Source organism: Scatophagus argus, chromosome 7, assembly GCF_020382885.2.
Source record: "Scatophagus argus isolate fScaArg1 chromosome 7, fScaArg1.pri, whole genome shotgun sequence".
Lineage (NCBI taxonomy): Eukaryota > Metazoa > Chordata > Actinopteri > Scatophagidae > Scatophagus > Scatophagus argus.
In genome coordinates, this window is record NC_058499.1 from 20,661,813 (window position 1) to 20,683,088 (window position 21,276).

The window sequence follows — 21,276 nt, forward strand, 5'->3', positions numbered from 1 at the left end:
CCTCAACATTACAGCCCTGTGAACACATCTGCTCAAACACACAATCACATATACACACACACAGAGGTGGAGCATGTGATTGAACAGTAGGGAATCCTCCCACACACACACTGTGGCTACCACACAAACACCAATACAGGAACTTGAAAAGTCACAGTAAATGACACGGACGTCCCAAAGTATTTTAAATCATTTGTTTTAAGTCACTATTTTGCAGAGAGCGTCCACACAAAGTGATCGCGTCAGTCGGGCAGCGGAACATGTGGCTGTGCTCACAGTCACAGTATGAGCCATTTTGTGTTCGTTTCCTTGTTCACACACACTGGGGCCATAAATAGTCACGGCTATCAGCAGTGTGGGCATTCCAAGACAGAGCAGTGTACTATCAACATGAAGGGCAGACCTGCCTATTGGCTTTTCTCACACACACCGCAGGAGAGGAGGGAGATGAGGAGGGCAAGGGCAGAGGAGGAAGGAAAGAGACAAAGTTTCCAGCTTAAACAAAACCTGAATGTCTCTGACTCGACACAGTGTGTGAGTAGTATCATTTTGAAATACCTCAATTAATCCTGACACAGCTATGACTGAATTTTGTCTGTTCAATCATCACATCTAACCAGGGCCGTAATTATAATTACATATAGTGGGTAGGACACATCCATTCCCAAGATTCAAATATGTTCCCTCCAACATGTTGACATAAAGAATAAAAAAAACCAAATGCCTCTGCTATGACAGACAACCATACACCACCGTCCACAACAATCACTAGCAAATTTAACCGGAACTTCAAACTCGATGAAGAAAAACGTAACAAATTATCATTATTATCATTACAACCGATAGTATTACAGAAGTTTATTTTTTATGTTGCAGATTCTTCTTCTGTACAGTAAACTGTATAGCTGTCATTACTTACTACTTATGATAAATAGCATTATTAGTGTTCGTCTGATTTATTATCTGTTTTATTACAGCAGTCAGTTTTCATTTCACAGTGAATGTCATCATGATCAAGAGGTTTTTTTGGGCAGCCCCAGAAAAGCAAAAAATCAATGGAGAGCAGTGAGAAAATGAGTAACGGTCAGAAGGTGATGATTACTTGATTACTTTAATCATGGCCATTCAGATCAGAAATGGTAAGGAGATCCAGTCCTGAACATTAGGACAAGAAATACCATCAGTTTACTGATAATACTTCTCTCATGTTCACCACAGTGTGTGAAGAGCAATGGTACAAACCCTGTTGCCCATAATATCTGGACTTGCCTTCATATAACAACATTATCAGACATTATTACAATTTGCTATTAAAAGTTGAACACTGTTTAGCTGCTGGGTGGGTCATGTGCGTTTTGAACAAAAACTGCACTCATCACACATGAAATCTGACGTCGCTGGACACAATTACATACAGTGTAAGACGGCCGTTAAGTCAAATATTTATCTCTGCTATAAACCCTAAGCAAAATGTCTCAAAATGCTATATATGAAAAAGAGGTTCTGAGGATGATACTGAGCTAAAATGTTTTATCTAATTACTTAAGTACATTTTATATAGTGCAGGATTATAGTGCAGGATATTTTAAAACTAAGGTTAAAGGTGTTTGGATGCCTTATATGCAGAAAGGAATATGGTTGGATTTGACCTTACATTTTTTTAAATGGCCTCTTTCTACCACAGGAATGTAAAAACATGTAACCAGGGACTCCACATGACCTGAAGTCTGAGGAAACTTGTGAGGCTTTGGAACAAGACTCTTTCTGGCAACACCGCTGTATTTCAGGGACATTTTGGATGTATTCCGGTCCAACAGTCTGGAAACAAAACACACATCCTGGATATATTCCATTATAAAGCTTTAACTATGTCCATTGTTTGCATTGGGATCCTTTATTTCATTATTATTTTTTTTTTAGAAACCTCTTCCATCTTTTTAATTTGTCTATCTGCTGCACTGGGAGGCCTGGACATATTCATTTGTCTCTCTATTTTTTTTTTTTTTTTTTTTGAATCCTTCAAAGTATCTACAACTTGCAATTTAATGTGTTTTTTTCCTGAGTGATACCAAAATTTAGATCCATGAACTCCTCCACAAAGCTGACAGAGAACGATAACTGCATATCCATTATAATCCTGCAGTGGAAAGGAGCTAAAGGATACTAAATTATGCTTTTTTGATACATTATAATGCCTTTCAAAACCTACTTTTAGGAATACAAACACTGTTTTCTACAAGGCTCCTGTTTTCGGCTTTAACAAAGTAGGCCAAGCTTCTCAAACACAGTGCACAAGAAGTATGTTGCTCAAACAACAACGAAACATGACTAAGTATCTGACAAAGCATTTCACGCCAGCTTTGGTACTTTCAATAATATTCATGTGGCACTGAGGTTCGATACTCATCGCTAGAGCAGAAGAAGTTACATCTTGCTTTTACTGAGGTCTTAATATTCACATAATTAGAGAGTCTTAGACGAAGATGGGAGCTGTACTTACTCCTCCAAAGGGCAGCAATAACAGAAGACTATTTCAGTTATAGTAATAATATTGGTGCCAAAATCTATATTAAACTATAAACAGTAATACTATCACCAGGATCCAAAATCGTCAGCGGCCAAGAGCTATTGTAAATGCCAGAGGACAATAAATCTGTAAAAGCTAGCAGCTATACCACCTGCTCACATTTTGTGTTCAACTTTTCACAAAGAAGTTCTGTTTCTCAGGAGCTTGTGTGTTTAACAGCACAGGTGTCCGATGAGGGTTTATGTTCAGGTGCTCTTACTTCAATAACGTGGGGCTGAGCAATAAACAATTCAAGCCTGAATACTGAGGAAGACATAAAAGACAAACGCAATTGTGCACTAGGACAAATGCATGCACAAATTTCATAAGAACTGAAACACTAGCTCATACACACAAACAAAACACACACAGTGCAGGGTGGGGTGTTTTTATAGAAGCCTATAAGAGTTTTAAGGCTGTTTTTAATAATGGTCCATTGAGAAAGCTCTGTTGTTTTTGTCCCTTAAGTCTTTACTGTCTGGTTGCAGTCTGACCTTGGCTACTTCACTGAGGGCACAGCGACTGTCAGAGACACGGCCGAACCCCAACTCACTCAACAGGAAAAATACCATAAACAAGTCTCAAATAACATCTTTAATCTATCATACAGAAGCCACCGTCTTGCGATTGTTAGCTAACACACAAACTTTCACTGTGTCGGATACACCGCTGATCTCACTCAAAACAAGTATTAATGTGTTTGTTCCTGTGGTGCATTTGTGGGAACGGCCAATTTAAACAAGGATCCATGATGTGACATTTTCAGTATTACACCGTGTTCTGTGAGGAATCTGTGAGCGAAAAACTACAAAAAAAACTTGTTTTTTTGAGGGTCAATCTTCAAAAATACAAGGTATCAATTTATGTCAATTTAAAACTTTTCTAAAAAATGAAATCCTTTGCTTCTTTTTATCTGTTGTTTGTGTCAAGCTGTTGTTCTCAAATCAGTCAGGATTAAAAAGTTTGTGATGCTTAGTTAGCATGAATAAAACAGAATGTGATAATTGTGTGCTAATCCGTTTTGGCATCTACTCAACTAGAAACAACGCAAAGACAACATATTTAATGTTTTACCTCACCAACGTCATTGATTTTTGTAAATATCTGCTTGTTCTGAATTTGATTCCAGCAACACATTTGAAGCAAGTTGAGACAGGAGCAACAAACGACTGATAAAATTGTTTACTGGTCAGAAAACACCTGTTTGGAACATTCCACAGGTTCATTGGTAACAGGTGATAGGATCATGACTGGGTATAAAAGGGGCATCCTCAAAAAGCTGGGGTTCAACACTTTGTCCAAGTCAGGACTGTATAAAGTATATTACTACATGGGCTGAGGAACAAAAAAAAAACTGTTGGCCAGTGACAGCCTGGAGTACCTGGTAGAGGAAGCGCTGGCTGAACTGGTGCATGGCGCCCTGCAGCTGGCTGCGCTGGCTCTGCCACTGCTGGTAGTTGCGCACAGACTCGGCCGTGGGCCTCTGCCATGTGGTGGTTCTTGTGTTGTGGTCCACGTAGTAGTACCGGCCACGCTGGTCCACTCGTTTCTCCCAGCTGAAGGGGTGCACAGAGAAAGGGGGGATAAGAGAGGCTGTGGCTTTCAACAACAACTTTATTAAGCACATCAAGAGTGGGTGGTGGTATCAAAAAGCAGCACTGTTGATGGCAAAGGCACTGGGATGTTTAGAGACAAGGAAAAACAAAGGCAAAAAAGGAAAGAAAACAGTCAGAAGAGTGAGACAGAAAATGGGTTGGAGGAGCACAAGGGGGAAGGCAGGGGAGGGAGGAGAAGTAAAGCTGAAGCAGGGGATGAAGCAGGAAAGACAGGGAAAAGGAAAAATGGGGGGAGGGATGCTATCCCCGATAGACCGTACATCAGGTGAGTACAATGACATAACGTTTTTTAACACTCTTCCTGACTTTAAATGTCACCAGTAACCACCTTCATGTGATCAGTGCCCGGCAGTAAAGTTGCTCTGCAAAGCAGTGATCCAGGGACAGAGTAAGGTTAGTGGATATTCACATGGCAGGACCCCAGTATTTTTATTTTTTATATTTTTTTTCCAATCATGGGTTTGGAACTGCCTCAGACATCAAACAGTGTAGTCACTTTAAATGCAATGCCAGCGCTCAATTATGAAGAAGGGGGAAAACAATGGGAGACGCCAGGTTTCTGAGTGACAATAACCATGAGCTGTGGTGTGTCAGTGCCTGCCAGTGGCGTCACTTGAAGCTCTATGTATATCCTGTTCTCCCCCTCTGAGATGGGGTGGTCTCAGACATGAACTGAGATGTTCTGTCTAGATGTTCCACAGAAACACACACATACGCATTAACAGAACTCCACACACACAGACCAGTTCCCCAGGCTCATTCGGCTGCTATTCTCATATCTCTGACTTCAGCGCTCCAGAATTTGGAAGAGAAAACAGCGTCGACTTCCGTATGTTAACAAAAAGCACACAGCGCAGATACCAACGGACTTGAGAAATGCACACACATACACGCAAAAATGAATAAACACTCATGTAGATCATTACAGCCTTTCTACTGTAGCCCCGATGTCCATGGCCTTTCATAACTAGGTGGAGGACTGTATCTGTGACACCTTCTTCCTCTGAAGTAAAGTGGTCCAACAGTCTGAATATAAAACACCAGCCACTGCAGTTAATGTGTCTATACAGTGCATTTTAATCAGTCAAACTCTTAAACATTCAAAATTGCCAGATGCTGCCTGTTTGGAGCAAATTTCTGAAAGCTCTATGATACTAAATTAAGTATACACTAGAACATGAGACTTACACAAAGGTACAAACACACAGACAAAATCGTCTCACCTTCACACACTTTCAGTATAATCAGTAATACTGTAAAACCATCAGCTTTTTGCTAGCTGGGTCCTCCCAGTGGTCCAAGACCTCTAAATAGACCCACCTTTGTTGGACCAAAGCTATTAATGCAAACTCACACACACAGTCAGTGTGCATTCAGTGTGCAGGAGGAGAACTGCATGAAAGATGTGAAACAGGGCATCTGGTGAGGCCTACATGCTCAGACAACTTTCTATGGATGAATACATGCCCCACCCCATTTCCAACAACATTAATGGTTGGTATTTATTCAGCAATAGCAGCTCAGTATATTTAAATCCTTTAACTACACCTCCATGTTACAGTTTTCCCTTGTTATTGCCACCGTCAGCCTTTCCGGTATGAGATTTAAACGGTGTACCCACACACAGGGGATTCACAGGAAACAAAGCAAGCAAGTATCCCTGTTCCATGTTTAGTGGTGCCTCTCCTTCAGCAACAGCTAATGCAAACCCAACATTTCCTCCTGCCGCCGGTCGAACTGGTGAAGCACCAGGTAGTCTTTATTGAAAAGGAGCAAAAGGTGGCAAGCTATATTTGTCACAGAGATTAGCAGTAATTATAATAATAAACTTATTCATGGAGCACCTTTCCAATACAAGGAGGACCAGAGGCTTTAAATAAAAGTGATAATCATGAAAACAATAAGAACAACAGCACCATCAATAAACTAACCAATAAAACATAGCACAAAATAATGAAACATAACAATAACAATTAAAAACAATAAAACCAATGGTGTGCAAAGGTAAGATAGAGGGGTCACACAACGGACAAAAGTGACAAAAGCTCTGTCAAATTTGCTTCTTAGTCTGGATTTAGGATCACCCAGATACATAGCTTGATATGTAGCTTGGGGCCAGACACTTGTGGTCTTTGAAAGGTGAAAAGTGAAATTTTAAAATCAACCCTAAAACCACCAGGGTAGACGTAATGGGTACTCCGCAGAGACGGAGAAAGGTACTATTGTACACTAAGTCTTGTAGAGAACTTATAGACAATGTCTTTCTCAATTTTCCACACTTGCTGCACTTTGTGACATCTCCATCATGTTATCAAGAGAAAAGTAAATCACTTCTAGTATGCCCTACTGTTGTGTGCAAAAGGGCCCAGAGAGTCCAGAATTTCAGGAGAAATAAGGTACTTGGGATACACATACACCACCTGGTAGTACTGTCAGTTCATTGTTTGAGTGTATTCATGTGTTGAGAAATACAGAATATAACCGAACTCATCCTTTTGTTGTTAACACGTCTCTCTAAACCTAGAAGCTAGAAATGAAATCTTAAAGATACAATATGGACCATTTGCACATTCAAATGTATAAAAATGACTAGAAGTTTGTTAAATATTTTGTTGAGAGGTGTATTTACATTCTCCCAAATGTTTCCAAGGATGTCCAAATCAAGAGAAATCCATAGTGCAAATCAGGTCAGCAAGTGTCAGAGAGTGAAGAAAGAAGTTATTCATTATGGTACTAATGTGAGATGGCAGCTTTAGGTTATTTCATTCATCGAGTATCTAAAAAGTCTCAAAAACAACAACTAACAGTCTCGGTGACAAAGGACAAACCCTATGATCCAGATAAACAAGATAAATTTTCAATTGAAAAACATTGAATAACATTCTGGCAAGCCAAAAAATGTTCTCACTAACTGTATTGTATATGTGGACAGTAAATGATATTTTTCAGGGTCTAAAACTCACATTTGCGCAGAAAATTTTAGCAGAATGCTGACATATTCAGCATTAGTATCTCACTTAGAAATGAGGCCACATGGTCCCCATTATCATCCTGAAGATTTCAGCTAGCTCACAAACAACAGATAACCAGATGAGCTGATGTAAGGATTTGAATAACAATGATACTTTGTTGTCTTCTGAAGGGAAAATCTCTTTTCCCCTGTGGTTCACAAGTCAGGCACAGCTACACGACAGCAGCCCAGGAGCTAGTAGGTATAAGTATCTTGCTCAAGGACGCCTCAGCAGAGTGGATGATTGCAAACACAGGAAGTTATTAGGTTGAGGTACAGTCTCTCTGACCACTGTGCCTCTTGAGCTTTCTTTAAAAGGGCAGGAAAAACACTGTTCCCTCTCTGATATTAGCACTAGCTAGTTATTTACTGGAGCCAGGGAAAATCCCAGAGCCCACAATGGCCTGTCTGAGAGTCTCTACTTAGATCTACTAGCTGATTTTAACTCTCCATACTGGCCATGTCATCAATTATCTACCCTGTGTATTTATTGGAATTACAAGTGCACAGTCTTCTCATCATGAACAGTACAGATTAAGATTCTACAGTGGACCTCTGATCACTCATTACTGGCCGAATATACTCCCAATCACACGGTACACAGACAGCTGTAGACACCACCGATGAGTACTACCTGTATTTATAAAGCTTTCTAGAGTCCACTTGAGGGACACATTTCACTCATGTGCAGACATATTCCATAACTTGTTGTAGTGTAAAAGAAGCGAAATTTGTGGCACACAAACCATAGCAGACCCGACTTACGGCTGAAGAAAGTATAATTTTGGCTTTGTTCATCTCTGCTGGCTGACAGCAATCACTGTGAGCTCTTAGCTTCTTTCTCCCATTCTCTATTGGGATGAAAACTGACACGTGGTGACCAAATCAAATCAAATCAAAATAAGCAATCTGCTCAGCAGCTCAAAGTCATCATGTTGATCAAATAGTGGCGGGACAAATAACTGATACAAAAAATCTACAATGACTGGACTACAATGCTTAAAATATGGATGTTGTTACAAAGAAACAAATTCTAAAATGCGGAAGCTTCACACACATCGTCAGCCGAACAGCACAGAAGATCTATACATTCAGCACAGTTTGAAGGTAAACACCCAAGATTAGTGTCAGCAATTCAGAATGTGACCGCGTGAAATATGGTCACAATTGGTCCTGTTGCTGCATTGTGCTGTTGATTAATGGACGGAAAACATTATGTCACAGTGAAGCTGACCATTGACTTTTGGGGTATAAATGTCATCACTTCATCGTTTTATCCTGTTAGACATTTGTGTGCAATTTTGCGGTTGCTGGCGAGGAGACATAAAAAAACATGGGGGACAATCAACACAGAGAAGAACAATAACAATAATAGAGTGAAGCAGAACCTTATCACTTATCAATCTGATTATTTCTCACTTCACCGGGTGAGTTTATTGTCATGATCAGCCATGTACCACTGCCACTTAACAAAAACAAAGCTGTCATTTTGTTTAACAGCTTGTAAGTTGAACAGGAATTAAACTCATTTCATTCATTGACAGCTTTCCTCCAGTCAGAAACAAACATTATTTTTTATAGTTAAGTGCTGTTTTTTATTAAAATGTGAATTCAGATATTTCCAGAGTGAAACATTTCTATTCAGTTGCAGTTCAACATTTGCCAGTTTGTGACTCAGACCCCATTATTTCATATTAACTGTTAATAAAATTCTGTGAAAATCAAAGTACTTCACAGTGTACTGCAGTGAAGAAACACAGTGAATAGCTTACTATGTGATTTGATTTTTTTGTGCCTTTTTTGGGTTGTGTAAAGTTTCATTTTTCATTCCGACTGCAGAACATCTTGTGATATTCCTCGGTGGATTGTGTCAGCATCAAACATGAAAAAGAAAAAGACTGTTACACAGCAGCACGGCCACGTTAACACACACTGCCATGAAGAAAGCCACTGCTGTCTTGATTGATGTACTGATCACAGCTTTGATTAAATAAGCAAGAGCTCTGTTCTTTAGAAGACCGTTTGACCTCAGATGTTTGTTGAAGTTACTACTGCATTTCGGTTTGGTACAGCTGCTCCCATTGTGAATATGCAATGTTGAATATAAATACAAAATGTTGCTTTACAATCTTGTTTCTGTTGTTTAACTTTGTCCAAATAACATTGTCCAAAAATCATGAAAAGGACTTCTAACATTGTGGCTGGCGAGTGCGGCTTTATGTAAACACGGTGTCAGATCTAATTAAAGAGGTCCTCTTACTGCTAGACTAAAAGAAAGCGTGTTATCAACATGAGCAACTTTCCAGAGTGGTTGAACTTGTGATGCATCACTAGTAACAAACTCTGCATTATACCTGATAAAGAACAGCATGACTCAGAAGCTCTCCTCGGCCTGGCTTCGGATGGCTTTCATTATTTCATCTTCCAAAACCTCGATTGCTTAACTCACCCCACCCTGCCCCCCCAAACTTCTAAACAGTTCCTGGTGTGTGCATCTGGAGCACCAGGCCGGTATTAGTTTGCTAATTGATCCTCTGAAGGGCCACGGTGGCCAGCAGCCAACACAGTGGTGGATGGAAGTACATATGGCACTAAGAAAGGACTTTTGTTCTCTGGGCCCCCACGCTCTCGTTCCTTGCATGGAAAAACTGAGATTGGGGTGGAGGTGGGAGGTGGGGGTGACCTTTCCCAAAAAACAGCCTCTCTTTCTCTCTGTCACCCAGTTACACACTGAAAATCTACAAATAATTGGTGCAAGTGAAAATGTCGTAAAAGGGCTGGACTCTGGCATGGGTACTCTGCTCTGGTAATGCTGAACACAAAGAGAGGGAGAAAACCATATCCTTATTATGATGGCTTAGTATACAAACACTACAATCTACAATCAAAGTGAGTGATTTAGGACCAATTACAGTGTGTGTAGTTATAACTGAGAGAGTTGTTCTTAAAACAAACATACGAGAAAAAGAAGGGCTGGACTGGACGCTGACCAGACTGGATCATGAACATTTTCTGGTTCTCACAGTTCTGTAGTTCATCTGCAGGGCCTGGTCACACCAACATTTACAAAAGCAACATTTGGAGGCAAATTCAAATCATTTCACAGGAATTGATCAGATCATTTGTTAGCAGAGCTCTGACCTTTGAGAGAATGGAAAGCTGGAGAATCCAAAATGAAGGCTGGTTAGCTGTGCCTCACCACTAACTTTTATTTAAACTCGTCCGCCGCAGCATATAGAGCAAGAGAAATGGTCGCTATGAGACAAAGGTACAAATATGTTTTTTAAATGAACTGTGAACTTGAGCAGAGGAGAGCTATAGTGACTAACTATAAGCCTATAAGTTCCTGGCTGGCTAGCGTGTTTGCCAAGGAGCTGTTTGAATTTTCCTCCAATCACCAAGCATGTGAAACCATGTGCCACGAGCTGAGCGAATGAACCAAGCTTCAACAGCGTACACATGTAGATTCTCTCAAACCTCTGTTTGTCCATGTAAAAAAAAATTGTCCTCATTAAGTGCAGGTTTAACATCACTGCACTCTCTGTTCTTATCTGACAGAGAGACAGAGACAGAGAACCATTTGTTGGTGTTGTAAATACAAACCAAACACGTCATCTCAAAGCAATAACCGAAGGACAGACACGAGCACACTATTTGGGATGGTTTAATACTTGCAACCAACAAATGTAGTAGTAATATTATGGCAGTAATAATATGAAACGGTTAAAACGATTTACTTTGCGGAAGTACCCCAGGGCAGGCTAAGGTGTTTACCACAACTATTTATGCTCTAGAAGAAACAAGTTATGAATGTGGATTTTCACGACTTGACAGGATTTTTGCTCGTGTCAATGCCCGTACCGGTTTGATCATATTGTGAACATTTTCAAACTTAGCAGTATGTACATGATTTCAATAAAATATGTCATAAATGTAACGTATAGAGAAAAAGCAACAGTAGCATCTTTTCTTTTCCATTTTTCCTGTCAGATTGACTGTGTGACTGGTGAGCTTGCTACACCAACAATTGTAGTTGTGCAGTTGGGTCTCCTCTTACGGAGGTCCTCAATTCTTAATGCGTTGTGGAAAGTTTTTGATCATTTTTGTGCCAATATTTCAAATCTAGTCAGCATGACATCCATCATTTTTGTCATAGTGAGGATTTGGCTTTGGTAGCATACTACATGCTACATTTAAGCAAATCAGTTCGTACTGCTGGTATAGGAGGCAGATCAAAAATAGCCACAGTACAACGTTATCTTCGTAGGCTGGCTTGTTAGCTCTAACATGTATTTCTTTCATATTTTCTCCAGGCAGGGGCTACAAATTGGATGCGAACAAGGCTTGTAACACCAGTGATTTACAAAATGTGGTTCAATAATAACTTCTTTAGTCCTCATGCTGCTGTACTGTCTACTGTCTACTCTCAGTTACTTCATGTGTTCAATAGACTACCGGTCATTTTTGAAGAGGTTTTTATCATATGAACTGCCTCATGTTCAACAACCAGATTTGCACTAAGGGTAAAAGTTAGTCAGGTCCAGTCAGGTCAAACATCACAGGTTTACCTTAGAGGACTTTAAATTCTGCACTAAACAGAATGCACTTCATCTGAACCCAATCACAATGTTTGTTTGCTTGTTTGTTTGTTGCACAACGTTGTGAAACCAGAGTCTCCCGCAGGAGATTAAAAGGAAAAACTGTATCTGAGGTTTTGTCCAAAATGAGTCTCTGAAATATAAGCACTTTGCACTGAAGCGGCTGAAAGAGGTTTCTTTTCTCAAAAATAAACATCACTGAGTTCATCTTGGCACTCTACACTCAGAAAACACATATAAAAATGTGACAGGCATACCCCGGTGGCAGTGGTCTCTCCCAGGTTGTGGTTTTGGTGTTGTGGTCGACATAGTACACTCTCCCATGAGGCAACACCCTCTGCTCCCAGCTGCGCGCACACACACACACACACAGAAAGAGACAAACACTGCATTTGCTTATACAATTCACACATTACAAAAATATTACCAGCACATAATTAATGTAACTAAAACAAACAAACCTCCCTGATACACATAGATCAGTTGGAGAAGAAAGGGACTGTGCAACAGCATGTGAAAACACACAGATCGGTACTGATGCTTTGAACCCAGAGGAAACACTAGCTCTCTAAACGATCTGCTATCCTACGTTGTTTAGTCCTTGCAAATATTTACTAAAAATGGGACATCTGTGTTTGCAGCGACATATCCTTGTGCTTTGTTTTGCCTACACATGCTATTGTATTTCAGGTCAATAAAGCTCATCTGACCTGAACTAAGAGAGACAAACACAGACGAGACAGTCAAGAAAGCAACAACACATCAGTGGACCAAGGAGCTTTCTTCACATTTACTATCCTACACACTCAGAACTGTATCGGTAACACATGAGAAAGTGTGGTATTATAGTATTAGAATTACAAGTTAAAGGTAATAAATTGCAATTGCATCCATTTTTGTCATCTCACACTGAGCTCATTTAGCATTTGTCATGACATTTAAGATAAAGCACACATGTATTTAATAACCATACAGCTGGGCCTTAAAGAACCTCCTATGGTGCCAGCAAGACTATCAGCATGGAGCACCGACACAATTGTCAGAATAACAATAATACAAAGCAATGCCATTAGTTCCAATTGTGCTATTCCTGTTGTAATGATTCAACAAGTCTTCTGCCTATAAGCAATCTCTGGGAAACAAATCTTAACTCTATTTTGACTGAAACTGGATATTACTGCTATTTAATGTCTTGATCACTGATTGATTTATTCTGACTTCCAAAGTTAAATTTGAGGCTGACTGTTGCTATGGAAATATATCATTTAAAAAAAGCAATAAGTGCAGTCTTTTATAGCTGCAAGCAGCAATATAGCAAGAAGGCTCCATTTTTATTACTGTACGCAGTCATGAGCAGAGCAAAGGAAATTAAAATTGAGAGTAGATTAGTTTCTTGCACTTAAAGCTAAAAAATTAATGACCTCTGATGTCTACTTGAGACTACATGCTTGTCAAGGTTCCACAGCTGCAGCACCTACTGCACAAGAGATTAATAATGCATGTTAGGAGTGTTAAAATGTACTGTATATGAATGCTATGGTGTCACCTTTATGAAAACTCGGTTAATGTGGTATGGATCATTTTCACAATTTAAATAAACCTTACAAAAACATGTTCTACAATTTATCTCTAAACTGTAAATTAAGAGGAAAAATGTTTTTGAAGAAATGTTTTGAAAGGTTGGGGAAAAGTTTACGAGTTTACAAAACACCAGATCAATATTCTTTCTTGTTTCAGCCGTGTTCAATTTACATCCGACAGGGTTTCGTGCATCATTCATTAGCTCCTCTAATGTAAAAAGAAATGATTACTGTGTGTACGATGTAATAATATTTTATTTGCAATGAACAAACAGGAGCCCTTCAACACATTTAGTGCTTTTCATCTTTGCTTTTCATTGCCTTGAGGGGTTTACATGTGCTTTAGTTGGCGATCAAATCTTTTTTTCTTTTATATTTATATTTAGCTATCATACTAGAAGTTATTAAGGAAATCTGCACTACTTCAGATTGCAAATGGAATGGGAGATGTTCTGATGCACTTTATCTCTGCATGACCCTTACCCTGCCGGAAGCGAGTCTGTAGCAGACTCTGTGGTGCTGCTGCTGGTCTGTTCGGCGCCAGATGTGGTGTTGGAGCCAGGTTCCGATGGTGCAGCCAGACCCAGGGCGTCCTGACCTGGAGAGGGGCTGCTGCTGCTGCTGCTGGCAGCTGGGGATCGACCAGACGGAGAGGACGGAGGAGGTGTGTGACGGGACACACCCCAGCGACTATTCTCCAGTCCGTTAGAGGTCAGTTCTACTTTGTCTGAGAGAAGACATGAGAGGGTGACTTATCATGTCAGCAACACTGCGCAAAAGTAACAAAACAAAAGAAACTACTAAACTAAAGAAACTACTCCTAGTACTAAACTGATATTTTTTATTCATAACTCATCCACTGCATTCATGTGCTACTGAGGAGGTCTGATATCTGGGGCATCCAAGTTGGCTGCTAAACACTCGTACATTCTAGTGAGCTGTAAAAATCAACCCAGAGGACAAACCAAAACACAGACATCAGCTCTGCAAACTGAAGACTGAAGACATCTATGTTTTCATTTTCTCAGATTCACTTCATAGTAATTCACAATATTAGAGTCACCAGTACCAGTACTTGTTAATGTAGGAAGGCATTACACTGAGCTGCAATAGATATTATGCAGTTTGTGCAAACACAGTCTGCATGAATTCAGGTTCTATAATCAGGGTAATAACAGGGTAATAATCTTTTTGAGGTAACATGGACAGGTAACCTTAGCATAAGTCTAGTCAGTGTTCATACTTTCTGTTAATGTGAAAGTTCTGTTAAAACCAGGTCTGTATGTAACAAGGTCAGTTGACTTTTCGTATACCTGCACTGCTTCCAGGGCTGCTGTGACTCTTGGAGGACTGACGGCGACCAGATGAGCCTGACGCGGGGCTCTGCTCCTCATTCAGCTCCCCGTTAGTCAGAGAGCCACCTCTGGAGCACCCTGGGGAGTCGCCCTGCGAACCGCCCACTGAGTGCCTGTTACTCCTGAGAAGCACAAAGACACACGGGGAGAGAATGGGATGAAGAGAAGGTGAGATGAGAAAGTGAAAGAAAAGACGATGAAGGAGAAGATGAGACAGAGGAGAAAGAGGACAAAGAAATATCAACGTTTGCACTTACTGGATGGAAGAAGATGTGCGTCTTACTCGTTCTTTGATTCATGTCTGCTTCCTCACCCCACAGCTTTGCTCTGACGACTTATAATTAGACCTATTGTTTTTCCTGACTTGGGGGAAGAGACCTGGCACATGTATGAGCGTGTACATGGGCAAAAACGCACACACAAAGAAGCGTCGGTGTCGGCTACTTTTCCTCTCTGAACACCCTCATATTTTCCTGACACTAAATATAACTTTGCTTTTCCGACAAGAACTTTCAAACAAACACGTTGGCTTTCCCTCCACAGGACTGAGGAATGCTGAGGCCAAGCTTGGGCAGGCATCAACAGGGATCCAGATTCAGGGCTGAGATCGGTTGTTTATTCGCCACAATAAGGAGCAGCAGCAACAGAGGAAGGAAGCATTAGTTTGATATTAACACTGGGTGTTCGTGTATGTGCTGCCGACCCTGATGATCGTGTTTGTGTGTGGGCATCGGGCTCCTCGTCATGGGAGGAAGCAATCGCCTCTACTCTTCTTTCTCTCCGCAGCATCTGTTCTTACACAACTGTATGGAGATGTTGACTGCTTCTCCATGACAGCCGTGGTTTGGGCTGCTGGCTTAACTGTGTTTAATGCCCCCCTGCAATGTTTGGAGGGAAATACCATCTGACCCCATGCACCCCCACCGCAAACCTTTGAAATGAATGCAGTCTGCACCACTATTTATTATCCCACTACCATTCTAGCCGGTGAGAGCAGCGTCTAAAACCACACTCAGGGGGGAATAACATGCTGGCACTCTGCAGAAGGGCTTCAGTCGACCATACTGGCAAGGGCTGCCTTCGCTTAATCCTTTGTTCTCTTTCATTTATTTTGATTACATTCATGCCTCGAGTTTATGATTTTCATATAAGCGTTTTGCAAACAGTGTTTTAGAAGGTCACGCAAGTTTATTGTTAAACTATTATTCTTGTTATTATACCACAACTACTGCACAGATTTGAAAAAAACCAGGTAGTGAATTCTGTTGGATTTAGATGCCTAAAAAGCCTTCTTAGATGCCCTCTTCTGTGTGTGTGTGTGTGTGTGTGTGTGTGTGTGTGTTTCCTGACCTGCTATGAGATGCTGTACTGGGAGTCTCCTCACTCTGTGTCCTCCTCAGGTTGGGCCTGTCTGACTGCAGCATCTCTGCAAAGACACAGAACACCATCATGGTGAGAACCAGCTAACAGCAAGCCATCAATCACAACACATACAGAAGGGAGAGGAAGATCTTGAATGACAGATTGAGTAGAAGACAGAAAAGTGTCCACCTTTTGAACAACTCACACTTACATCAGCAAACGCAGCTTACACTCAAATTTAGGACAGCTTGCACATTTTTTAAAGCATGAGGAGGGGGAAAAAAAAGACATCTGAACGTGAAGATGCTCCTCTCTCATTTCCTCATTTCATCTCTTCACTGGCAACTTGGTATCAGGCAGTATTGGAGAGCCTACTTGGACATGGCATCATAGCTTGGTTTGCTGACCTTTTGCAAAATTAAAGCCCAAACTAGTCCCGACTCATGCACACTGCATGGAAGATAATCGGTATAAGTGTGTAAGTGTTTACGTGTGTACGCAATGGTCACAAATGAGAACCTAGAGCGGTGAGGAAGTTCTCATAGCGAGATGCTTAGGCCTTCATGTGTTTTTATATATATATATATATATATATATATATATATATATATACATATAAAAAACCTTCTAAAAAGAAATCAAAACCATATAGACTTGAAACATGTGGCAATGGAAGCAGTTAGTGGTTTAATGTAGACCATTCATCCTTATATGTACTGTGTAGTCTGTGCTGCTCTGTGTGTGTGTAGTGGTATGTGGTCTTGGTGGTGTGAGGGAATGTGTGACTATATGTTCTGTCTCAAGTGTGACTGAAAACCATAGGTCTATAACATGCTTTTCTTTAACTTTCCCCTTTACATACACACAAACACAGCACCTGCCTATGTGAAAGACACTCACACCGGAATCCCAACAGCCTCAAACAGTGTGATTTTATCATTTATTATTTAGATTTTATACTTCCTGCTATCTAATGTAATGCCAACAGGTAATTGCTGACACTCTCTCTCTCTCTCTCTCTCTCTCTCTCACACACACACACACACACACACAGAGCACTGGTTTGTGGCTATGAAAGGACTTCTTGTGAGCAGACCCGATGGACATACAGAAAAATAAACAGTGGTCTTGAGGAGAAACCATTGTGTCATAGCCTGCTCACTCAGTTCATCACCCCCTCCCTCTGAATGGCACAAGTCTAATTACTGGACTGCCGTGTGTCTGTGTGTGTGTAAAATAGAATTTCCAGTCAGCAACACAAAAACATCTTAACAACTAAATTACACAAAAACAGCAGTGGACACATCTCAAATCATCAACTACTGTGGCTGAATGGAAAACTTTAGATACCTGTGGAAAACCAGTTAGCTGGGCAGCATGAATGAGTTTTGAAAATGAATGTTATGTCCAACAGTCAAAGGTGACCTCCACCGTCCAAAGTCCAAATATATTCAGTTTATAATGATATAACAGAGACAATCAGGAAATATTCAGATTTGAGAAGATGGAACTGCAGAATATTTGGCCTTATTGCTGACTAAATCACTTCGATACATAACCAACTGTTTGCCAATTGACAAAATTAGATTTCTACTAATTGTTCCAGCACTACTGTACAATAATCAAAAACACTGATTCACCTGCCTTTGAAATTTTTTATTTTATTCCATGAGGTAATATAAATTTGTCAACTGTCAGGGATCTTGTTATTGTGTTATACATCACATTAGATATCAGTATGTATATACTGTATATACAGTATATATACAGCTTCAGTATTGGTGGTTTGTGTGACGTGACTGTATTACAGTATGTAGCAGTATGTTTGTGTCAGAGGTATAGTGCTATTTGTTTATGTACTGGAGTGCACCTATGACGCACATGTATGTGTGCACATGCATGGTTAGGTTGAGGTTGAGTGTGCTTGTGCTGAGGTGTACATGTGGCTTCTGTTTCTGTGGGAAGGGAAATTGTGTATATGTGGAGTGTGTATGTAAGCATCTAACCTTTACAAAGTGCCCCAAGAGTTGAAATCTTTTGGCTCTGACTTCTGTTTCCCCCCACCTTTCAGTACAAGGGTGTGCTTATAAAGCCTGCTCTGTGTGTGTGTGTGTGTGTGTGTGTGTGTGTGTGTTTATGTGTGTATGTGTATATGTTTCTGTGCGCATGTGTCAGAAAAGCTGCCAAGGGAAATGAGTAAAGCCTCCAAACTAACAGAGGTGCGTTCAGAGCGAGAACACAGAGCGCCTTAACACCACCAGAAAGCAACACACTTCCACCTTTATATACTTCGGGCAGCCCACATATGCCTGTACACACTCGCAGAATGTAAAACATATGCACACGTGCACCCATGAATACACACATGCTCAAAAACACTCGTAAGACTGTAAAACATACACATACAAAGACAAGTGCCTCAGTTTAAAACCCTAGTTTTAGGGGGTACACTTCAGCCCCTCTGCTCAATAAGCTCTCCTCCCCCAAAAAACACACACATACACATGACCTCTGTCATCCCTGCCCCTGCAAGCCAGGAGAGGAAACCCCCCCTCGCTACCATGCACACAGCTTCGGGATCACAGGAGGCGATTGTACTGCTGAGCTGCAAGCAATGAGGCTCAATTACGCAACTCTCTGAAACAAATTAGACAAAAGCACTCCTGATGTCTGTGATTAAGTGTGTGCATGTGTGTGTGTGTGTGTGTGTGTGTGTGTTTCCGTGTCTGTGAGTGTAAGAATACAGACTTTAAACAGAATGACAAACAATAGGCCATACATATGAAGAAAACTTTATTTATTTTACAAAATTATTATTTAACTGCACTGTGACGACCTCCCATATACTATATTCAGGTTTTTGTTTTTTTACTTTTCTTTAGAATTGTTTAAGTTTACTCTCATTAATAGTTCCTCATTCAAGAAATATGCTTATTCGCTTACTTGATAGGATCGATATGTGGGGCTTGAGTAAGGAGCAGGTTAACATAAAGCGTAGCATAAAGGCAGGGGCAAACACAATGTTGGGGATCCCACTGCTTTTCTTGGGACACCTCTCACCCTAACCAATATCAGTCTCACCCCTCATGCATCACAACTAAACCTAATCCAAGGCAACCAACAAAGGTAACCAATCACAGGTAGAGTAGGGTGGGTAGCCGAGAAAAGCAGTTGTAATAATGTGGGGCAAACAGCTGGTCTGGTTCTGTCCAAAGGTAACAAAATGTGCCTAATATGCACCTCCTACGCCTCACAAATAAACAGGTTATATCTTAGGGGTTTTATTGGTAGGAAGTCACTGCTTCTAGCCAAGAAATAGTCTGGCACACAAACCCCTCTAACGCCACAACATGTTTTTCTTACACTTCAGTTTTTGTAAAGCTAAGTTAACTGCCTGCTGGATGTAGCATGAGAGATATAGCAGTCTCCTCATCACAGTCAAAGCAAAGAAGTGCATTTTCCAAAATGTAGAACTGATAAACTGTTAAAGCAGTGGTTCCGTATGTTGCTTGTGGCCCCTTTAAAAAAGAAGTGTCTACTTATGACCCCCTGATCATTTAAGTCTAAAAGTGAACAAAAATGCATGATAAGTCCTTAAAAACAAACAAAAAAAAAAACCTCACAAAACACACAAGGTATTTTTCCTGATTATGGTAGTAGTGATAGTATGCAGCAATGGGAAAAAAAGTCAACCACAGACACAACAGTGATTTTGGTGAGTGAGTTCTCAGAAGATAAAAACATGGGTATTTTACCAATCAACCTGTCAATCAAAACCTCTGTGTATCTTATCCTAACCGCAATCTAACTCCAAACCCTAAACTAGCCTCCTCCACAAGAAAGACCTCCCTTTACAGGAATTTTCTCGTCATGCTGTCCTTTGCAAACACACGGGGTACAACACCATGCACACAACCACCTATAACACACCTTCTCTGAACCTCTTTTCACATCTAAACTGTCACAAAGAAACACATTTATAGAGCCATGCTGTGGCAGGCCTTGGCCTTTACTGTTGGCCCTGTGTTCATTCAGCAGAATACACTGTGGGCTCTGTGTGGCACTCTATGAAAAGCCTTGTGTGTGCGTGTGTGTGCGTTTTACACAGAGAGGAGGTGGATGCATGGATGTGGCTATGGCTTTAAGAAGAGCTTAATAACTGCGTGTTTGTTATAAAGACACTTAGTGTTTGCTTCCAAACCATAAGGGAAAGTAAAACGTTAGCGCAGTGCCTGGAAGCGGGAAATACTGTTGACTAAGAGTCAAAAAGTCTGTGGAGGGTTTGAAATCCTTCCTCTCAGGGCTATGAAATGATTTTATATTGGTTTGGGAATATTAACATATACACATGCAGATCAAGGTCCATGAATACAAGTTGGTGAGGGGTAATATGGTGGCAACAGTGCAGTTGTACACAGTAAGTATTTTGCCCCGGTATTAAGTTACTTAAAGTTTGCCAATATTCTTGACATCTTAATTGGGCAGGACAAAAGACCTTCTGACTATTTAAACATCAATCGAACTGTATGCTGAAACCCAGGATTTGCTGAAATAAATTAATCCTCATGTGAACCGGGTTCCGTTGCTGTCAGATTAGACACGATGCAGCAGAGAAGCTGAAGCTTCAAACAAAACTATGTGCATACAGGTTGAAATTAATTCAAATACCTGAGGACTGTCAGCTTCCACTTTCTATTTTACACAAATCAATTTGCGAATCTAAATAATAAACAGAACATAAATATTGATTAAAATCATAAATTTGAACAGTCTGAGAAGGGCCAACATACAATATTCAAAACAGCAGATAAAGCATTGCAGAGAAACCCATGGGGGAACAATTTAAAAATAAATGTTTTTCCTGATCCAAAACTGTGTTGTACTGCCCAGGGGTGAAAGTAGCAAAAATCCAATCAGACTTAAATTCGAGTCTGCAGCATGAAACATCTAACCTTTCCTAATGAGAGGAGCCCTGAGGTGTGGGGGTGGCACGGCAGAGACCACACTGGGAAAACATGCAGAGCTGTTGACATGGGGCCAGTAGAGGGAAGTGTGTTGAGACTGACAACAGCCTCGCTGATGCTTTCTGGATCACTTACAGATGTGACTTTACAGCTGATGCCACAACACAACAAGGTATAGTGGTTCAGACCAGACAATACCACATTAACTAGTCTTTTACTGAAGCA

The 21,276-nt window shown here is 40.6% G+C and overlaps 1 protein-coding gene across 3 annotated transcripts in view; it reads right to left on the reverse strand.

Annotated features, from left to right (window-relative positions):
- The window catches only part of wwp2 (WW domain containing E3 ubiquitin protein ligase 2), a 51,702-nt gene that overhangs the window by 20,109 nt on the left and 10,317 nt on the right, over nucleotides 1-21,276 (reverse strand). For all 3 annotated transcript variants that reach the window (XM_046393539.1, XM_046393538.1, XM_046393537.1), the window contains 5 exons: nucleotides 16,076-16,151; nucleotides 14,684-14,847; nucleotides 13,854-14,097; nucleotides 12,048-12,137; nucleotides 3,948-4,122 (listed from right to left, as the gene is read on the reverse strand). In XM_046393539.1, the coding sequence (XP_046249495.1) occupies nucleotides 3,948-4,122; nucleotides 12,048-12,137; nucleotides 13,854-14,097; nucleotides 14,684-14,847; nucleotides 16,076-16,151 (749 nt within the window). The remainder of the gene's footprint in view (nucleotides 1-3,947; nucleotides 4,123-12,047; nucleotides 12,138-13,853; nucleotides 14,098-14,683; nucleotides 14,848-16,075; nucleotides 16,152-21,276) is intronic.